At 51.1% G+C, this 20,123-nt stretch overlaps 1 protein-coding gene across 1 annotated transcript in view; it reads left to right on the top strand.

Annotated features, from left to right (window-relative positions):
- Positions 1–20,123, top strand: part of SH3PXD2B (SH3 and PX domains 2B) — a 76,599-nt gene that overhangs the window by 42,643 nt on the left and 13,833 nt on the right. The window contains exons 4-6 of the mRNA XM_010579073.1: positions 2,915–2,991; positions 7,253–7,344; positions 17,956–17,981. Of these exons, the coding sequence (XP_010577375.1) occupies positions 2,915–2,991; positions 7,253–7,344; positions 17,956–17,981 (195 nt within the window). The remainder of the gene's footprint in view (positions 1–2,914; positions 2,992–7,252; positions 7,345–17,955; positions 17,982–20,123) is intronic.

Here is a 20,123-nt window from a genome sequence, read left to right as displayed (position 1 = left end):
GCAATTATGTTAATTAGGTGTTTTGATTAAAAAACAGCTTTTTGTTAGAAAATAAACTTCCATGTTGAAAAATACTAGATATACAGCAAATCAAGAGAGGAGCTGGATTTCCTGCTGGTTCATATGCTCTGTGCCTGGGCTAAATTAAGATCACTTCAATTGTTGTGATGTATTTATTCCCCAAAACTATATATTTTTTATTATTATTCACTAGCATCTGTTTGTCAAACATTTAAATATTCCCACACCCAGAGCTTATTATTTTAGACATTTATAATGTACCCACCCATCAGTGATTTCATTTTGGCAGACATAAAACCAAACCAGCTATTCCTTACAATTGCCAACAAAACTATTGTGATCCATTCATCTTTTTAAAAATCATCATTCAAATAGAAAACTATGCAGCAAATACACCGTGATTGCTGATGAGAAGGGAAAACTGTTGATCATTTGCTTGTCTGATGGAAAATAATTGCTATAGGCAAGGAAAGGAGTCCAACCTGGTTGTCTCTCTCAGTCTTTCCAGACAACTTCTGTGTTCCCAGGCTATTCACCCTCAAAATCTAAAAGACAGATTGAATAGAGGGGTATTTTTTTTTTTCACCGTATCATAAAGACTGCCAGACTTGGCTCTGGCAGGCTGCGAGAAGGAATGCATTTCAGAGCAAAGCATTTCCCACCATGAATATCTCAGGCCCTTGCTGTCAGCAGGACATAAATGAGAAGCAATCCTTCTGGTATGAGCTGGTCTGACCCTATGCATTTCACTGGAGGGCAAGTATAGAGCTAGTACTGAGTATGATTGCTGTGTGCTCACTTGGACAGTCTCGTTTCAAAGGCATTCTGCATTAACTGAGCCTAGCAGGAGATTTGGCTCCTCCATAAAGTTCTGATTCATGCTCCTTGCAATCTGAAGTTGTGTTGACTTAGTTCATCTCTGCTAAAAAATGCGTTGGCAGGCTGCATAAGTCATGCATGTTCCACATCCTGGACAAGTCAGGGAGAAGCAGGGGGTGACCCAGCCCTGGTTTTAAAATTGTGATAAGCGTGTGGCCATTTTACCATGTTGTCATGCTTTAAGCCCAGCCAGGCAGCCGCTTGCTCACTACCCACCCCGTCCCCAGTGGGATGGGGAGGAGAATCGGAAAAAAAGTAAAACTCGTGGGTTGAGATAAGAACAATTAATAACTAAAGTAAAATCAAATGTAATACTAACAATAATAATAATAGAATAGAATTATAATAATTGTAATGAAAAGGGCTATAATAAACAAAACCCAACCCCCAAAAAACCTGTGATACACAATGCAATTGCTCACCACCTGCTGACCGATGCCCAAGCAGCGATCTGCCCCCCCCACCCCCAGCTCCCACCAGTTTATATACTGAGCATGACGTCCTATGGTATGGAACATCCCTTTGGCTAGTTTGGGTCAGCCGTCCTGGCTCTGCTCCCGCCCAGCTTCTTGTACACCTGCTTGCTGGCAGAGCATAGGAAACTGAAAAATCCTTAACTTATTCTAAGTGCTACTTAGCAACAACTAAAACATCAGTGTGTTACCAGCATTATTCTCACACTAAATCCAAAACACACTGTACCAGCTACTAAGAAGAAAATTAATTCTATCCCAGTCGAAACCAGGACACGCGTCCTGGTTTTGGGTAGCTTGGTAGCATCCAGCCTCTGGTTCCAGCAATCCTGCGGCTCTTGCGAAGGCTTGCTGTAGGGCTTGAAGCTAGCCGTGGTGCAGCGAAGGGCTGCATGACTCTCTAGAGTGCTTTTCCCTGTTCTCATGTTGCTTCCAAAGAGGGCGTGTTGGTATATGGTTGTGAGGGGAGTTTGGCTTCTGGTTTGTCCCATGGTGACCTATTTGATAAGTGAGGAGATTGTATGGACAGACACATCAATTGATCTCCCTGGGTTTGCTGGTGGGATTGGAAGCCCAAGTCGGGACAAAAAGAGATGAGACTTTCCTGCGCTATGGGAGATGTCAGGATGAACTTGAGGGAACTTCCTTGTGACCCACCCCACCCTCCCAAAACACAATTTTCCAGGTGATTGTATTGCAAAGCGTGCCAGTTCCTGGTGCTTTGGGAAGTGCGGGTCTGAAATCCTACCACATACCAGTCCTTTTGATCACCAAGGCTCTACGGGTATGTTTCACTGTCTGCTAATGGCTTTTGTCTCGTTAAATGCCAGAGAGGCTGTTCTCTGTGAAAGCAGCTTGAAGCATTTAGGACTCATTAGACTTCAAAGGAAAGAGGCCTGTACCACAAGCCAGAGGGGAGGAAATGGAGTGGCAAGAGGATCCCATTAATGGAGAATAAAAATAAACCCCAGACAGGAAGGAAAATCCTATAGGTCTGACTGGGAGCTGCAGTCCCAACACTGCAGCTTTGAGGACCAGTTCGACATGGGAGCTGCACAGAGAGGAACCCTCTGGCTTGGCTTCTGCCCACACGAGATCTGGATGCCCTCAGCAAGCCTGGAGCCTGCAGGAAGGGTCCCACCTGCACCGGCGGTTGCAGGGATTGCTGCTTCTCTGGCGAGCGCTGGTGTTTGCCCGTGGACTCGTATACCCAGGACTTGCATGCCAGCAGTCTGTAAGGTATCAGGCACGTGCCTTGATAGGGGCTGCTCCTCCGTCATTGCCGCATTGGTGAGAGAAGATGGGGATGCAGTTTGCTGGTAATTGTTTCCTCTTCTCTCTCCTTGAACGTGCTTGCCACTTTAAATGTACTTGATTCTAATAACGTATTTAATCCATGGGAGGGAACTTGCTTCTCTATAGGTACGGTGCTTTTGTTGAGAACAGGACGTGCAGGGAACAGGTCCTGACAGAGTGATTCAAGAGAGTGTTCCTGGGCATTGTACTGACCTGCTCTTCTCCCTCCATCTCTCCCGTTTCAGGAAAGATCCTCTTCCGCCGGAGTCACATCCGTGATGTTGCAGTCAAGCGCCTGATACCTATCGATGAGTACTGCAAGGTACGGGGAGGTTTCTAGTGTCAACCAAAGATGAAGCCACCTTGATCAGGCTTGATCCTGTTTGACTGATAGTGTATAACCATGTGCCAGTGCAGGGAGAATGGGGAGTGTGGGCTATCCCCCACCACCAAACCCTTCCTATGTTGAAAACCCACCAACTGATTCGCTTTTCACTCCACAGGATGAATACTGAGGGCTTGGAGGCCTGGGCTCGCAGGGTGCAGGGTGGCCCAGCTCCACACCAGCTTGCACCCTGCTGCCCTGCTTTCCCTTTCTCTTCTCCTTTCTCAAGCTGCAAACCAGAACCAGCTTTCCCGATGGTCTGGAAAGGACCTGGCTGCCTGGCTGTGTCCTGTCTGGTAGGCGGTTTGATGTAAAATGGTTGTGTGCAGGAGGACTTGGTTCTGTGCTTGAAGGACTCGGTTCCTCGGGTAGCCTTTCCTTTCCTATATATTGGCAACAGACCTGCTGTTTTATGTAGAAGACAGCACTTTCCTGGTGGGATGGTCCCAAACTGGGACATAAACTCCTGTTGCTGGTTATGCAAAACAGTTACTTGCGCAGGGGTAAGATGCCTTGTACCTGTAGAAAATTATTGGAAGCCAACAGAGATCGTATCATAGAGCCAAAACACAGTTGATTGTCTGTGTCCTTTCCTTGATAAGGCTGAGGCGATTTGTCCCATAGTCTTGAAGAATGTAAGACTGTGCTTAAGTATAAGGCAAATTAAGGTGTTAGGGCATTTTTTTCTGGGAAAAACAAAATAACTAAAGTCTACAAAAAAATTATTTTTGCAAAAATAAAGTACACCACATCTCATCATGTCGAAGAAGTGCACTAGTACTTGCAGCAGCCATGAAATGGTCTGGAGGTAGGTCCAGTACTTCCAAAATAGGCTCAATGCTGTTGGAAACATATCCAAAGACTGCAAAACCCAAGGGAGAAGACAGGGAAATGGTGAAATGTCCATCACATTCCTTAGGTGCAGGAGGTGTAGCAGTGACTGTGGCCTAGGACTTTGCATGGTGGGGGAGACTGGGTTTTGGACTCGGCCAGACCTATGGGAGGGATGTCATGGCTGGAATAACAAGTACAAGGATAAAGGTGGATTAGTAATTGTGTCTTGACAGCTCTGCATTGGGGCTGCAGGTAAAAACCACTGTGGGCCAGGATAGCAGGTGAGAGCAGAGTGATGGAGATCTAGTGCAAGGTGTGCTTGGACCTATGTGCTCCAAAGAGTGTGGGGGAAGCTGATGGTGCAAGCAACCGCTTGGCTCCAGCCAGGAGCAACAGCTCCTTCTCTTCTGAGTCACTAAAATGTGCCAGCTACATACAGACACACGCAACCATAAATTTAATTTTTAGGAAGAAAAAGTCCCTAAGTGATAAGATGCTGCAGCTGTCTCTTTCAGAATGATGCCATTAATGGCATAAAATGTAATGAATCCATTTGACTTAACAACTGGAACATAATGACTGATGTTATATGACCCACTTAGCTGCTCTCTCCTCCTCTCCTTAATGCATTACCAAGTTAATAACATGCACACTGTCCCTGGCCTTCCAGTTGCTGCTACTTAACTGTAAAGCTGCTGAGCTGAAGGCGGGTGTGGGACCGAAGGCTGCAGAGATGTGGAATGAGCAAGGAGGCAGCAGGAGCAGAGATGTCCCTCCTGGGCACGTTGTGCCACAGATCGCGGGCACAGGGTCCCAGCATGCTTTTACTGTCGTATTTATCGTTGGAGGTGGATGTTGTACGTGCTTGGAGGGTGGTGGTGCAGAACAGAAACACAAAATATCTCCTCCAACTTGGCCCTGCAGAGTGAGAATTGAGGGTTAGGTGAATATGCTGTAAACAAGTTCCCACAGAAAATTGTAAGAAAGTTTTTGCTTTGTTGCCACCTCCTGTGAGAGAAGTGGGGTGTCTTCGTTCTCCGGGAGAGCCCTGGAAAGAAGGTTGGTGAGATTTGGAGTGGAATTAGGCGAGAGGAGCAAGGGAGGGTACCACTGCTTTCACAAGGCAGTGCTCTTGCTGAAGGGCTCTGTTCCAGGTCCCGCCATACTGAAAAACATGGCAATTTAAGGTAAGGTGCAAGAAAAGCAGGAAAAGAATCAGAAGAACTGGTAAGAGCAACCAATTGCCAAATGAGACTTCAAACGACCTTAGGAATGACAAGGAGGAGGAACGGAGGCCTGAAATTTCTTCCCATTTCTCCAGTTCATTCTCTTTGTGTTCTACGTCTGTTGGTCTTTCCCCTGCTGTGGGAACTGCCTTCCTCCTGTCTAAGGGATTTTGAAAAAGTGTTAGAGGGTTGATGAAGGAGTTGCGATGCTGTGATGCTCTACCCCAGTGAGACTGGGTGGACCTCTAGCAGCGTTTTTAGAGAATAATCCTTTCTCACTCCTTGGAAAATGGATTTCAATTCAATAAGACTTGTCTGTCTTTGGTAAATGACCTTTCTCCTCAGGCTTGCAGGCAGCGGGGTGGGTGAGGTGACTTACTGTGGCTCCAACACCATGGGTTGAAGCTGTGTGCTGATGGCCCTCCCCAGTTCACTCCTTTGGGTGGCAGAGCCAGAGGTGGGACAGACGTCGCACTATTTGTGCCACTATTTTTGATTTGGTGACATAGCTGTTGTAGACCATGGCCAGCTGGACTTCAGGGCGGCCTGCTTGACTTGGCCACCGCTGTGCCAGCTGAGTCAGCTCTAGGTGGGCTTCCTTCAAGACATCCTGAGAAATGAGCTGTAGGTTTTGCCTTTCGTCTTCCCGGCACAGGGTATTTTGCATGATCATCCCCTGCTATCGGAGGATGCGGAGCCTTCTCCAGGCCACAAAATCAGAGTGATTTTGGCACAGGGGAAATTGCGTAGATCACGGGATGCTTGGAATTGGGGAGTGGTACCCACATGGGAATGGCATCTGTGCAAAAGCTGGTCTTTCAATAGCCCTTCCCTGGACCCAAAAGCCATAGAGTGAGTATTTTTCTCTCTCCTGTCTCTCACATGATCTTGATCACAGCTGGCCCATGATTAGTGGTCTGACTGCTGTGCTGGCAGTGAATGACTGTGTGCTGAATGGCTGGAAGGGCTTTTGGGGGCCAGCAATTAGGTCAGTGTGGAGCCACATCTGATCTGTGTGGTAACCCCGGGGCTTTGCAGATGTGGCTTTGTCTCTGATACAGAAACGAGTGGAGGTTTGGTCTGCCTGCACTGCTGTCACGAGACTGCCGTGACAGCAAATGGAGGGGAGGGGGGATTATACAGAAAATTGGTCAAACGTCTGCTCCAGGTCGGGCTGCAGCACTGCTCCCTGATTTCAAATCATCCTTCTTCAATTGCATGTCTTTTTGACTTTTTGCGGTTGCCATCGCCCGTGGCTCTGTTCCCACCCGCAAGCAGAGAGCAGGGTAGGGCGCTCTGCCAGGCAGCTGCCCACCCCCCCTCCCCTCCCCAGCCGTTGCTGCAGCCCGTGTTGGAAAGCATCAACAAGAGCTCTGGTCCAAGGCGAGTATTGCTGGCCCCAGACTCTGCCCCCAGCTCCCACAGACATGCACAGTCTCACCTGCAAGTCCCACCGTTGAAGCCTGTCTTTTTGCAAAAGGCTTCCTCGAATGGAAAGGAGAAAAGCAGAGGCAGCTTATCGCTTGTGCCATTTGACAGTGCACGTAGCAGCCTTCCAGCCCTTGCCCTGATGAGCTGATGTCCACACTTTTGCCTCCTGCTGCTTCTCTCCCTATCTCTTCCCAAGCTGCTGTTGCCCAGCGGAGCGTTTTTGGGATGTGCCGGTCAGGGCTGATGGCACTAAGAGTCTGCCACGTGTAAATGCCCAGCCTTTTCCCAAGGACGATGGCTCCGTGCCCGCAGCACAGCTGGGAAACTGAGCCCTGCCATGGCCGGGAGGTTGGTGGCTGGGATGGCCATCCCCGTGGCTCTTACCCTGCAAGGGCACATCTGTCCAAAAGGCTGGAGCTGGGCTAAGTGGGGCCTGGGAGGTGTCTGTTTATTCTCCTTTCGTGTTCAGTTGCAGCTGGGGTGGTGTAACTGGGTGTAACTGGGGACTCTTTGGGTCTTGCCCCACTCTGGTGTGTGTTTGCTGTAGCTCTCCCCCGCCTGGCTCTGCACTCGTGCATGCCGGGGACCGCGTGGGTGCCAAGCTTGGTGCCATGACCCAGTCCTCTGTGCTCTGAGGGCCTGTCCTCACTCGTCTCCTTGCACGGTCTTGACGCTTCCCGTCACCGGTGTCTCTGTTTCATCCGCAGGCTCTGATCCAGCTGCCTCCCTACATCTCCCAGTGCGAGGAGGTTCTCCAGTTCTTTGAGACACGACCTGATGACTTGACGCCCCCCAAAGAGTAAGCTGGCTGGGTGGCTGCCACCACCAGGGTGGCAATGAAACACAAACTGTCTTGAATTTGCTGGTATCCATAAGAGTCTGACGTTCATCAACGGTTCCCCCCACAAGTCACAGATCTGGGATTTGGAGGCTTTCTTGGAGAGGGAATGGGGGCTGTGCAAGTCAAGGTGGACACCTCTGCCCAATCAGTCAACTCCTGGAGGAGCCTTCTCCAGTGGGGAAGTGGAAACACTCCTCTGGGACCCCATGATTTGTTGGTCTCCTCCTGAGATGCTTTCTACTTGCAAATGCTGGTTTCAGAAACATGGTCAGTCTGAAAAGCCTCATTTCACATGGTTACTAACAACCTCTGCCTCATTCAAAAGGCTCTTTCCCTTAGCCATGTCCATGAGCCCCATCCATAACAACACTCCAGAGTCTTTCCATGCAAAACAAGGAACGTTTGCAAGGAATCTCGCGTGCCTTACGCAACTCTGTGTGGTTATAGGTCTTGTGACTATGAGCTACTTTGGCCAGGAGCCACCCATCTCTTACTAATCACAAGCAGCATAAATCTGAGCAGCCGCCTCCATCTCCTGCTATGTTGCTCTCTCTTTTTATGCTGCATGTGACACGATGCGTGGCTCTACCAAAGGTTGAGCAATAAAGGAGGCTTGATTAATTGTGAGAGGAAAGGCAGTAAATTGATTTGACATAGTTCTGTATTGGAAGGGTGTGGAGGTAGATAAAGGGATTTTGTATTTTTTCTCTGAGCAGCAACACTGAGCCTTTCAGGTCTCCAGCTAAGTATTATGCTTGTGTGGACTACATCTCCCCGGCTTTTTGATTTTTCCATTCCCTCTCTTAATTCTCCCTTCCCCCATCTGTGCTTTCCTCCTTTGGCTCCTGCTTCTATTCGCTTGGCCTGTCATCATTCCTCCTGCGGCTCACAGTCACTTGATGAGATTGGTCTGAAGGCCCTGGAGCCCATTAACTAATTGCTTGCTGTCGGCTGATGCTCTCATCCGTCCAGCCCAGCTATTGCTCACCACTTAACCTGCCACCCTGTCGGTCATCCCTCAGTGAAGGCGGCAGCTCAGGGGCAAGCAAGAGACACAAGGAAAAGATGAGCTTGCAAGGACATTGGGTGGGGGTTTATCTCAGGGGTTTATTGGAGGGTTTGACAGCCCCTGGGGCTGTTTTGGGACGTGTGGGGCTGCCTGTGCATGAGTCTTTGAGCCGTGCATGAGAGCGTGGTGAGCTGCTTTGCAAAAAGAGGAGTCAACTATTGAACCTGCGTGTAGCTGAGGCACCTTCATACATGGTGGACTGAAGGGCAGCTTCAGTCTTGCACCCACTTCCCTCACCTTTATTTTGTCTTGTAGACTGAGCCAGAAATCGGGCAGGGTGGGGGCTGTGGCCAGAACATGGAGCACATTCAGTTGTGGAGACCTCTGGGTGCTGAGCATCAGCCCCAGAGCAGTGCAGCTCTGTGCTCTGCTGTATTTGAAGCTGTAGCTCCTGGCCACCCAGCCAAGCAGCGATCAGTGCCATGTCCTTCGTCGTCTCCCTGGTTCGGGTCCAACAGACAAGGGGAGCAGAGGCACCAGCCCGAAGTTCAGTCCCAAGGATGTGCTTGTGTTGCAGGGTCCATCCTCAGGTACATCCCGCAGTGTCTTGTGGGACTGCTGAGCAGCTCCCGGATGCAAAATTGCACTCTCTGCAAAATTGCCATGTGTTTGTGAGTGTTTGTCCATTGCAGTGCTGGATGGGCAAGCGGGTGATGCACCACTGAATCCGGCAGTGGTCATGCTCCCTCCTGCTGCCTGCTGCTCTCCAGGGAGGAGAGGCAAGCTTGCAGCATGCAGAAGGAGTTAGCAGGTGACTCTTGTCCATTTGCCTCCAGCAGCAAAATGCTACAGCATCTCAAGGACGTCTCTGTTGTGTTTCCCATCCCAGCCTGAATGCCAGAGGGGTATTTATTAGCTACAATTCAAAATGCTAATTAATAAAAGTCCTTGACTCTCTCCTCTGGAGAGATTGGTGGGAGCCCTTTCCCGAGCCCTGAGTGCTGGCACGCCGCCAGCTTACCAATAACGAGATGAGAGCTGTGATAGACGGCTGGGCTGGATCAGACGTGATGGCGTGTCTGGGGTTTGGCCGGATGTCATCATTCATCCAGCAGATAAATACTTTTCTCTGGGAATTTGAAAGGGAGCCAGGCCATGAACGGACTGAAGGAAAAAAAAGGCAGCGTTTTATGCTGGGTGGCTGAAAGACGGGAATGAGGGGGGGAAAAGGGACTGGTCAGCATGCTCGGTGCCAAGCCAAGCAGCCGCTCTCGTGGCACTGTGGCTGGGAGCCTTCCTGCTCCCCATCCCTCCCCGGCCCTTGCCTCGGCTTCCCCGCCTGACACCTCAGGTCGCAGCATGCCCACGGGAGCGGCAGCTGGTGGCAGTGGAGGGGACATGCCTTTGAGTGCTGTTGGATGCACCCTCTGCTTGCTTTTGTCCGCTGCAGGTCGAGGATCCACCTAACTCGCATCACCCCAGGATGTCAAACCACTTTCAGGGGTCACAGCTGACTGCAGTCCGTGGAGCTCTGGTTTAACTGCAAGGGATGAATTTAGTCCTCGGATCTGGCAGTGTTTGGGAATGGAAAGAGGAGGTTGGACAGCCCATGCATCTATCTCTGGGCCCCTCTGGCATCTGCTTTCCCCAGCTCTGGAGCTCTTTCTGGGCTGAGCCAGAGCTCTCCTTCTGCTTTCCTGCAGTGCAGCTCCCTTTAGTGTCCCCTTGCCGGTGTTGGGAACACCAAAAAAACAGGTCACTGCTGGCTACCAGCCCTGTGAGCCGAGTTCCTCAGCCCTTCTCCGTCTCTCACCTGCTCTACAAGCCCCAGCCCTGCCGCTGGCATGCGCAAAAGGAGATCAAGCGGACGGGGACTGAGCGGAGAGGGAAAGAGTCAAATGCTGAATTTGTGTGTCCTTCTTCTGCCGTGGCTTCCAGTTGGGCAGTAGATCACAGCTGTAAGCAGAGCTGAGACAGGAGTCTCCAGCAATGGGGGGGTGGAAGAGGGAGGTGAAGCCCTTCCTCCATCCCCTCTGCACAGACCCACCAACTTTCCAGTGTCCTCCTGCCCGGAGGGACCACTTCAAACAGGAGGGTGGACTGAGGTTGTGGTGTTTCTGCTGGCAGTGACGATCGGTGGCTTTTGTGACGTGGATCCCTGTCCAGCAAGCGCTGGACTGGGATAACTCAACTGCTTCCACCTCGGACGGCTGCCCGGTGATGGGTCAGAGTGGGGCTGTTATCCAGAGGGATTGGTTAAGTTTGGGAAGAGGTGACTCCACAGGGCAGTGGTGGGGGGTGGAAGGAGAAGAGAAATGGTTATGGAAAGAGAAATCCTCTGGAAAGTTAGCAATCTGCAGGGATGTGGGATTTTTCTCCCTGGTGTTGGATGGAAGCCCTATGAAAACTGTAGTTTTAAAGAGGAGAAATCATCAAATTCCTGCTCCCTGTGTATCTCAGCAGGTCTGACCAGCAGCAGGATGCTCAGCTGTTGGGGTGGGAAGTTGCTGTGTGCACCCTCCCTTACCTCCCATCCACTCTTTTTCAATTTAAAGCCGTTTTTAACCACAGCAGAGAGTTTCTGGGGTAAGGCTGGGGAAGTCTGAATGGCTGGGCACAAAGCCACTGCTGAGTCAAGGCATTCAGCTGCTAATTCTCCTCAGCAGCTGAATTTCAGCTCTGCGACATGCGGGAGCCCAGGTTAACTATGTAGTGAAGCAAGTGGTTTTTTAATTATTGTCCACAGTGTACAAGTGGGGCATGCTGGGGAAGGAGCCGTCATCCTCAGAGGCTGTGGAGCTGCTGTCCTCTGTATGGGAGGTACCCCTGGCCGTGAGAAGCCTCTTGCATTAAAAGCATCTTTCATTGTTTTCTTTTTGGTAGCTGAGCATCCCATCATATATGACACTTTAAACTGTTGTTTTGAACGTTTTAGCTTATGAACCTGATTTTTTTTTTTTTCCAATGGGGGCACAGGCACCTGTAAAGCAAATTTACTATCTCCTAATGTGCTTAAAAGATGTCCTTGAGCACCCCTCCTTGCTTCCTCTGGGGACTGTGGATTCACAGTTTGAAAGCTACCAGCTTCAGGAGTTCCTGATGTCTTTAAAAGGCCTAAATTCCTCTTCTTTCAAATATCTTCATCCTTATGTGCTGGGTCTGTCTGAGTCCAGCAGGTCTCCTGCAAAGGGAGGGCAGGGCTGAAAGGCTGGCGTGGGCTCCCTGGCTGCCCAGACAGCATGCCAAGGCTTAGCGGAGGATGCGGGTGGGCAGCAGTCCCAGCACCAGGACTCTCTGAAGGCTTTTTAAGGGCTCATGACCTCTACAAGAGCAGATGATAGCAGAGGTGGAGCCCGTGTCTCGGCGGAGGCTGCGGTGCGTGGGATTACATCTGTGCCTGTCCTGTCTTTGGAGACCCCGGCTGGGGGTTTGGCCGGTGAACTTCAGCTGCTGGTCCTCCCTGCTCGCTGAGGTTGCTTGGCTTTCCTGGCCGCTACCACCCAAATAGGTGTACTGGGACCAGTGCTTTCTGCCTGCTGGGTGGGCCGTGGGGTGGTGGGAACCAGAGAAACCTCACGTCTGACTTGTCTGGTCTGCAGATGGCTGAGAAACCTCCTCCTGCCACTGCTAAGCAAACATCCTCCAGGAAAGGCGTTGTGCACGTCGCTTGGGCTGCCGCTTCCCAGTTTAGCTGATCTTCAAAGCCCTTTGCGTGAAGTGAGAGTGGGTGGCTTTCCCTGACGCCATCTCGGCCAGCGGCGTTGCTGTGGGACCGTGCTCTGCTTTAGAAGGTGGCTGCTGGGGCTTGGTCCTCTCCTGGCAGGAAGGCAGCCGAGGCCTCGATCTGCTGACACAGGTCTCGCTCCCAGCAGCAGGTCCCTGCCCCAGCTTCCCAGCACTCCTGGGTCTTGGTGGCTGCGGCTTCTGCTGCCACAGTTCATGGTTATACACCACAAAGACGTTGAAAACGGAGGGAGGAAGCAGTGAGAGGCTACGTTTTCATTCCAGTCATATCCTCCAGCTCCAGCGCTGAGCTGTAGGCAGGCACAGAGCCTCCCTGAGGGTTTTGATCCAAGGCGCTGACCTGTGCTTCACTTCTGCCTGCTGGAAATCATGAGCAGCACTCAGGGCCAGGGTCCCTCCGTGGTGGCCTGGAGCCCACCTGGCATTTGCCACCACACAGCAGGAGCTGGAGAGATTCGTTTGCACTCTGAGCAAAAGTTTCACTACAGGTTCCATAACCCCACCAGAGGGGCTGCTCTCCTCCCCTCCTTCTCCTGGCTCCACAAACCTCGCCTGCCAGAGCTCTGTTGCCCCAGGGCACCAGCAAAATGTCACTTGGGCTGCTGCGTGTGGCTGCAGCATTGCAGCTCCTCTGGGCAAACACACCCAGGGCAAACTCCACTTGCAGCAGGGCTGCTGATGACAACCAAACCCTGGGACAGCTTTTAAAAATAATTTTCTTCCTTCCTTTATATATATGTGGGTGCCCTCTGAGCTCACATCCCCAGCTTGCTTCCTGCTATTTCTCCCAAACAGCCCTTGGCTAAAGGGAGAGGATTTTGGGGTGTTTCAAGGGCAGTTCAGCTCTGCTGCTATGGATGTTTTCTTTGCTGGGGTGAAGGACCAAGTGCAGAGGGAGTAACCCCGCTCCTCCCTGCCCCGTGCCAGGGGAAGCATCACCAGAGGGAGAAGGGGAACGGGCAGGACCCAGGTCCCAGGCTGAATCCTAGCTGCTGCTGAGTCAGCAAAGGGCTGTTATTGCTGGGGGCTGCCTGTGCTGTCTGGGCTGGAAGGTGCGTGATAATGAGCTGGGACCTGACCAGATGAGGAAAGCGTATGCTGCTAACAAGGTTGTGCCTGCAGCAACTTCAGCAGCCCATCATTATTCTATTAAAACCGAAGCCCTGGCAATGTGCGGTTAGGTGAGGATGGCACTGGCAGTCGCAGTAATGGATTGCTTCCCGCATGCAGACTGACAGGGACTCCAGGCAGGCACCAGCCCCAATAAATCAGAGGAGGGAGAACTGGGCTAAAATGAGACTCAGGCCTGATGTGATCTGACTGTGCCAGCTTGTCTCCCGTAGGGGCTGACTGAAAGGTCCCGCTTAGGGCCGCGGTGCTGGCAGCCATCGGTGGGTAGAAGATTTGTGTTTGGTCCAAAGTGCCTGAAGAGGATGCTGGACAGAAGCGTGTTTCCATTATTGCAACAGGGAGCAAGTCTGTTCCTTTTCCTTGCTTCCCTAAATTGGAAGCGCAAAGTTGTAGTCAATGTCTTCCAGAAGCAAGTCTCTTCTTTTCCAGCTTCCCCATAGCTTTTTGTGTGCTTACCTTTCCTTGTAGTTGAGCTGTGCCGGGAGGAGTTTTCCTTGTTACCCTTGTGTGGTGTTTGGGCCATGAACAAGGGAAGGCTCAGGTCCCTGCTCCAAGGTGGAGTGGCTGCCCCATCTAGGAAGCCATTCCAGGAGCTTTTGCTGGTAACCTAGAGATCCCTGCGTTGATGGATGTTCGTTTGGATAAGGATGTTTGCTGGCTTGTGGCTTTTGAGCCGTGTCCTGCTATCCAGCGAAATTACAGCTTGTATAATGAATTGTTTGTTTTGCAGTTCTCCTGATGCCTACGTGCAGATTCACCAGGAGCTCAGGCTAGATCTCAGCTCCAAAATAGTGGTCTCCTTCACTCTCTGCTGAGAGTGTCTGTCTTTCCTAGATGACAGCAGACAGAAATATCAAGGGGGTTGAATCCACTCTGCAAAAATATGCTTTGTGCCAGTGCAAGCCCCTTGCATGGACAGAGTACTTGATTTTCTGTGCTAACAGGGCAGCTTTCTGAGCCCGAAGGTTCAGCTTGGCCGACTCTCCAGTGGTTAAACACGGGTAGCACTGGCACTGCAGCGTGGGGGACAGGGGCCCCATTCAGTGCTCAGTGGAGCATTTGCTAAACATCAGTTCTCCCAAACAAGAGCTCTGTTGTACCCCATTCCTCAGTCTCTCTCGCCTGCATAAACTTTGCTAACATCTCCAAGCTTGCTGAATGCTTACAAGATGAACCACCTCCTGATAGCCCTTTTGATGGTATTACTGTATTACAGAAGGATTTTCTTCTACAGGAGACAGATTTTTTTCTGCGGGAGATATTTTCTTGGAATGGTGACCTCAAATCCATCTCATCTTGCATGTTGATTGTGGCTCCTGTGTGGTTGGTTTTGCAGCAGCTGGAGTTGTCTTCCTTGTGGTGGTGCTCCACTGTCCCCCTCCTGCTCCGTAAGCTGGCTGTGGCCAGGGCTGTGGGGCAGCAGGGGTGGTGCTGAGGTCTCCAGGCCACATGTTGGGTCCCTTCCTCCCATGAGTCCCACTGCAAGGTGGGCTTTTCTGCATGGCAACCTCACAGCCACCTCCCTGCAGCACACAGCAGTCTGCCTAGCCTAGCAGCCACCAAACGTGAGTGCCTTGGGAAAGAGTTTAAAGTCAAGCAAGTTTGTAACATCTCTTCTTTAGACACTGTTTTAGCCTTTAGGGTTTTCCTGGGTTTGTAATTAACGTTTCTTGCCTGAATTATGATCGTGTAAGTCCATGAAGACTTTCAGGGTCCACAGCATCCTGCAATAAGGAGTTTAACAGCTCACCTACATATTGTTGAAGAACAGCCTGTTTGTGTTTGTTCTCAACCTACCTCCCAAGCTGTTAGCTTTGCCTCATGCCCACGCTGCAGCCTTGTGCTCCCCATCTCACTCCTTCCCATCACTGGATCCAGAGGGATGCTGTCTGATTCACTAGAGAAGATGCTTGAGAAACCTGACTCGCTTTTCCTAAAAAAAAGTGGCATGGGGATTGTTAATTGGTGCTAAGAGTTCTCCACATGTAAAAGTTCCCTTTCAGGATTGCGTTGGGGAATTATTAGGTTCTGAACTGAGCCCAGTGCACCCTGAGACTCTCTTTTTGGCTCAGTGCTTTAAGTGAGACTCTGGTCACACAGGAACCCTTGCCTTCAGTGTTCCCAACAAGAAGCTGGGAAAGTCCTGGGAAGCGGCTGGAGAACCAGTCCTGGGTTTTACTACCTGGGAAGCTTTATGGGGCTGGTTGGTGGCACACGGTCACAGCTGCATATCAGTGCCTTGAAATGGTGCTGTGACTGCCTGGTTCATCTGCACAGCCTGGCTGTTGTGGGCGTGAGAGCTAAATGAGTTTCACAGTGGAAAGCAGAGTGGCCTTTCCTTCTTTTCTTCTTCTGGAGCCACCAGTTTCCAGGAAGCCGTGCATGTAAGCTCTGCTGCATGCCTTTCGCTGGTCCATGGGGAGTGGAGGAGGAGGAGATGCTGCCGGGGGTTTCTTGCTGTTTCCTGTCTTGTCTGAGCTCTTGTCCCTTCTGAGGTGGTGGGCTGGGGCTGCCGGTCTTCAGACCTACAGCTCTTTTTATCTCTGCCAGGAACAGCCCAGCAGCAAAGTGAAATTGCAGCTCCTTCCTTGCCCCCTCACTGAGATGGAGCAGCCGGTGAAAGGAAACAGGGGGATGAGTTACAGTAATAGGTTTAGCAGATGGCAGGGGAAAAACAACAGTTATTTCCATCAGCGCCCTCCTGTCAGCACGAGGGTGCCATGCCCACCTGCTGATGTCCAGCGTGCTCATCTGGCCTTGCTTCGCCTCCCTTCCCGGCCGTACCGCTGAGCTGGGGCAAATTTAGTGGGGCTTATTGATAAACTCTGACTGAGGTCTGCAATGCTGCCTCTGTTTAGAAATGTCTTGGGATGATCTGTCCAGTAGATTCCTCCATTGGTCTCTGCACCTGGGATGTGGTATTCAGGTCTTCGCACAGTCTGTGGTCTCTGTGTCTCTAACAGATAGTCTCCAGTTTCTAGATAACAATGTCCCATTTGTTTCTAGTCCATCTTTGTTGCATTTCATTTAATTTTATTGGTAGGTCCATGGATGAGTACCAGAGGTTTAAGGTGTAAGGCGAAGGGGGGACAGGGAGGATAAGGCATTGCAAGCAGAACATGTTGCCAGGATGGGTGGGCAGTCTTTGAAGGCAGCCAAGTCCCCACATCACCCCATCACTCTAGGGGAATAAAATGTCTGCAGTAATTATGGTCTGAAAATGCAGATAAGCTTGAAAGAGAACAAAGCATAGCCCAGCTCTGGCTGGCTTTTTTGCTGAGCATGGAGGGAATTCTCTGCTTGGCCTGAAAACAAAGGGAGGGGAAAAGGTTGTTTTGCCAGTGGACTTGATAAGCAGATGAAGGGGCTCCTGGGGTCCATCTGGGCTGGTCCAGCCTTTCCAAGCAGTGGTCAGGCAGCTCAAAGCCTCAGGAGGGTCCCCTTACCACCAGGTGAATGTTTTCCTCCTTGGAAGCTCCAGCGCCTGCTCTGTGCTTGTTACTCTTCCTGGAAGTAACAAGGATCGATGCATGTCTCCTGGTACCAGTATATTTAATTGGCCAGATGGTCTTGATCTGTCACACATGTGAGTCTGAGGAGCGGGGAAAGCAGTCTCCTCCGTAAGGGAACAGGGAGCAGGTTACCACCACCCCACACTACAGCAGCATTTTGAGGCCACAGTGGTGAATTATGTGAAAGTGTTGAGAGCCCTTTTGTAGAAACATGGACCGCTGTGGTTGGGCTGGGGACAGGGCTGGTGCCTTTCTTTGGGTTTCAGGCTGGTTGGGTGTTTTGGTTTGTTACCCATGATTTTTTGAGGCTTTTCTGGGCCCATATTTTCCTTGATTTGGTGTTTGGTTTTTAATCATGAAATGCCCCAGATTTCATTGTGGGAGTTGTGCTTGTGCCCTGGGTTTGAGGCTGTTCAGCAACCATGTTTCTCGGCAACATTCAAATAAAAGAAGGGACCCAGGACCTGTGGTTTCTAACCCATCTCATCAGCAGTGTGGCCAGCGCTGGCCATAGCAAGAGCACTTTGGCTGAAGCTACCTCATTGCCTCCTCATAACCACCAATAGCTCCTGCTTGCTGTGTCCTGGAGGTGCTTCTTCTGCTGCACAGCCCTGGTGTTCATCCTTTCTACAACTCTTCAATGACTTGTCCTGTTTTGGGGTATAAATGTTCACCCCTTCCCCAACTGCTCTGCATCCTTGTCCCCGAGAGAAGCGTAGGACATGGAGGAACTTCAGTATTTCCCTCTTTGTCTGTCTTCAAACTGGTGCCCACTTCTGTGGGAGCTGTGGTCTGTGCTGGGAGCATTTTTGGGGGTTTGGGCTTCCCCAGCTCCTGCCTCTGCTGCCAGATCATCCCAATCCACCCGCCTTCACCAAGTGACATGATGGGAGTTGTGGCTGTCAGACCAAGCCACCAAGGAGGCCAGGCCAGCAACCAAGCCTCACCCTGGGAAAGACAAAAGCATTAAATTACTAAATGAAGGGAGGGGAGAGATGGGCAGTTTGCAAGGTGGGTGATGCCCCATGTCACCCATGGAGACATTAGCTGGCTGAGGGAGGTCAGCGGCCCCGCCAGGGCCAGCACTGCTGTGCTTTCCTGGGTGGGTTTGTCAATTGGCCAACAACCCAACTGCCCCATCCCTCTGCTGACGCTCTTCCTTCTCTTTTTCAGGGAGCCCATTGGAAAGAAGAGGTCTGGTAAGGACTCCTTTCCTCTCCGCTGGTTCCACCAGCTCCTCCTTTAACCCACAGCTGTGGTCTCCTGGAACGGGGCGAGGGCCTGACCCCATGGCGAGCCAAACCCCTGCTGTGGTCCCCCGTGGGGCTCCCCGACATGTTGTGCCCCCTCCATCCACCCGGGATTTCACCACAGCCTCCAAGTCCCGGTCCCACGTCCCCTGTACCTCCCATGGCGCTCCCAAAGGTGGGACGGACACCTGCAGCTCTCCACGCTGCACTGACCCCCCCGTTCACTCCTTAATCGAGTTGTTGCCACCATTGCTGCCACCCCCGAGTTCATTTCCCTCCCCGCCTCATGCCTTGTCTCCCGTCGTTTTGTTCCTCCATCAGGGTTTATCCAGAGAACGGCCTCTTTTCTGCAGAGAGGTAGTAACAGCCGCTCGCTACCTGGCCCTTGCTCTTGCTTTGCCTTTTGCCGGGGGGACACCTGCTCGGGCTGAGTGGGCAAGCCCCTTGCAAGAAGCTGTCACATCCTCCATAGCTTTTTGTGGTGGCTAGTGGACACGGGGCAGTAGTGGAGAAGAGGTATGGTGGGCTGGGACTGGCGCTTGGCTGTCGGTACAGCTCCGCATGCAGGGGCTGTGTCACAGGTCTTGGGTGAAGGGCAGAGCTTGGTCTGCAGCCAGGAGGATGGGGATGCAAAATTTCCCAAGTCTGGAGGAGGGTCTGAGTTGCATGGTGGTCAGCGTGAGGTTGAAAGTCTCCCGATGCAGCAGTACGTTTTGCTTCATGATTGCACCAGCTGGGACCCTTTGGGTGGACGGTTGGGTCTGGGATGCTCTACCCCTGTGCCTCAAGAGGGGGGAATATCTCTGGAAAACCCCCTAGTTGATATGGTTTAGTGGTTATCTGAGCTTCCCAGAAAGAGGAGAAGAAGAGAGGAGGGGAAGAGCCTTCAATCCATGGTTTAGGAAGGACATCTTTCAGCTACTGGAGCCGCAGAAGGTAAAAAATAGCACAAGGGTCTTTGGGAAGGAAGGTCTGAGTCTTGGCTGGATGGAGATTCTGCTGAAATAGGTTGTGGAAAGGTTTTTGGCCAAAGAGTTGGCAGTGCCATAAGCTGCGTAAGCAAATTCACTTGTAGATGAGTGGGTTCCTTTCAGAGGAGAGAGAAAAGGTACAGGGGAGACTCAAAGGCTTGATTCCCCTTTCTTTTCCACTGGAGCTGCAGGTCATCCCTCCCTCAAGAACTGAAGGTGTCCCAGCATCTTAACTAAGACTAGTTGTAGGATGCATATGAAAAGCTCAGATGTTGTCTGCTTGAACAGTGGCTCCTGGTTTTGGTCTGTTCTCACGGGCAGGTCATAACTGGGTGCTCTCCTGATTGACTAGCAGGGGTTTACCTGTATGGTTAAAACCTTCGGACAACATTTTCTCCTCAAACTTTGACTGCTGCAAGGTGTGTCTGTCAAAGCTGGACCTTGGGATGGTCATTATACAGCTCTCATGAGCCATTTGCAAGCACAGACTGCAGTTTTTGTACTAGCTTTCTTGTGCTGAAGTGGTGGGTCTTCAACTAGCTTTGGAGGCAGAGAGAAGCGTCTGACTGTGGGTGGGGACAAAAAGAGGCTGCAATTGTTTTCCTTCTCCTCTCTTTTGATAAAACAGAGGTAAAATAAAGATACAGTCTTCCTCATCTTGAAAATTTCTCTTGTGTGCTGGCTCAGCAGGAACATTTGGTGAGTAAGGGAAGGGTGTTATATTTCCCTGAGATCAGTGTGTGTTTAGGCCGCTTTGAATCCTGTCCACTTACATTAGGCAAGAGAAAAGAAGGCCTCTCTAGGGTTGAGAGGAAGAAAATTTCTGCTGCACAACTCAGTTCTTTGAAGGCAGAATTCAATTTAAGGATGCTGGCTGTTAGAGAAGCATGAGGGTTTCTCCTGCTTGCGTACACAGCTTCATCCTGCCTTCCCACTGCAGGTTTATGGGCAGCTTCAGATTGCATTCCTGTTGGCATGGTGGGTTTCTAAGTGACACAGGAATGTTGCTGAGGTCAAAGAGAAAATGCTCTTTGGGATGCTGTTTGCTTGGCACCATTGAGAGGGAGAGAACAGGGAGAGTTTGGGTAACGTCCAAACTGGAGCCTGCTCTGGCAGGGCA

The sequence above is a fragment of the Haliaeetus leucocephalus genome, unplaced genomic scaffold, assembly GCF_000737465.1.
Source record: "Haliaeetus leucocephalus isolate CR32 unplaced genomic scaffold, Haliaeetus_leucocephalus-4.0 Scaffold656, whole genome shotgun sequence".
Taxonomy (NCBI): Eukaryota; Metazoa; Chordata; class Aves; order Accipitriformes; family Accipitridae; genus Haliaeetus; species Haliaeetus leucocephalus.
The sequence above is the reverse complement of the archived record's forward strand: the minus strand, read 5'-3'. Positions and strand labels throughout refer to the sequence as shown.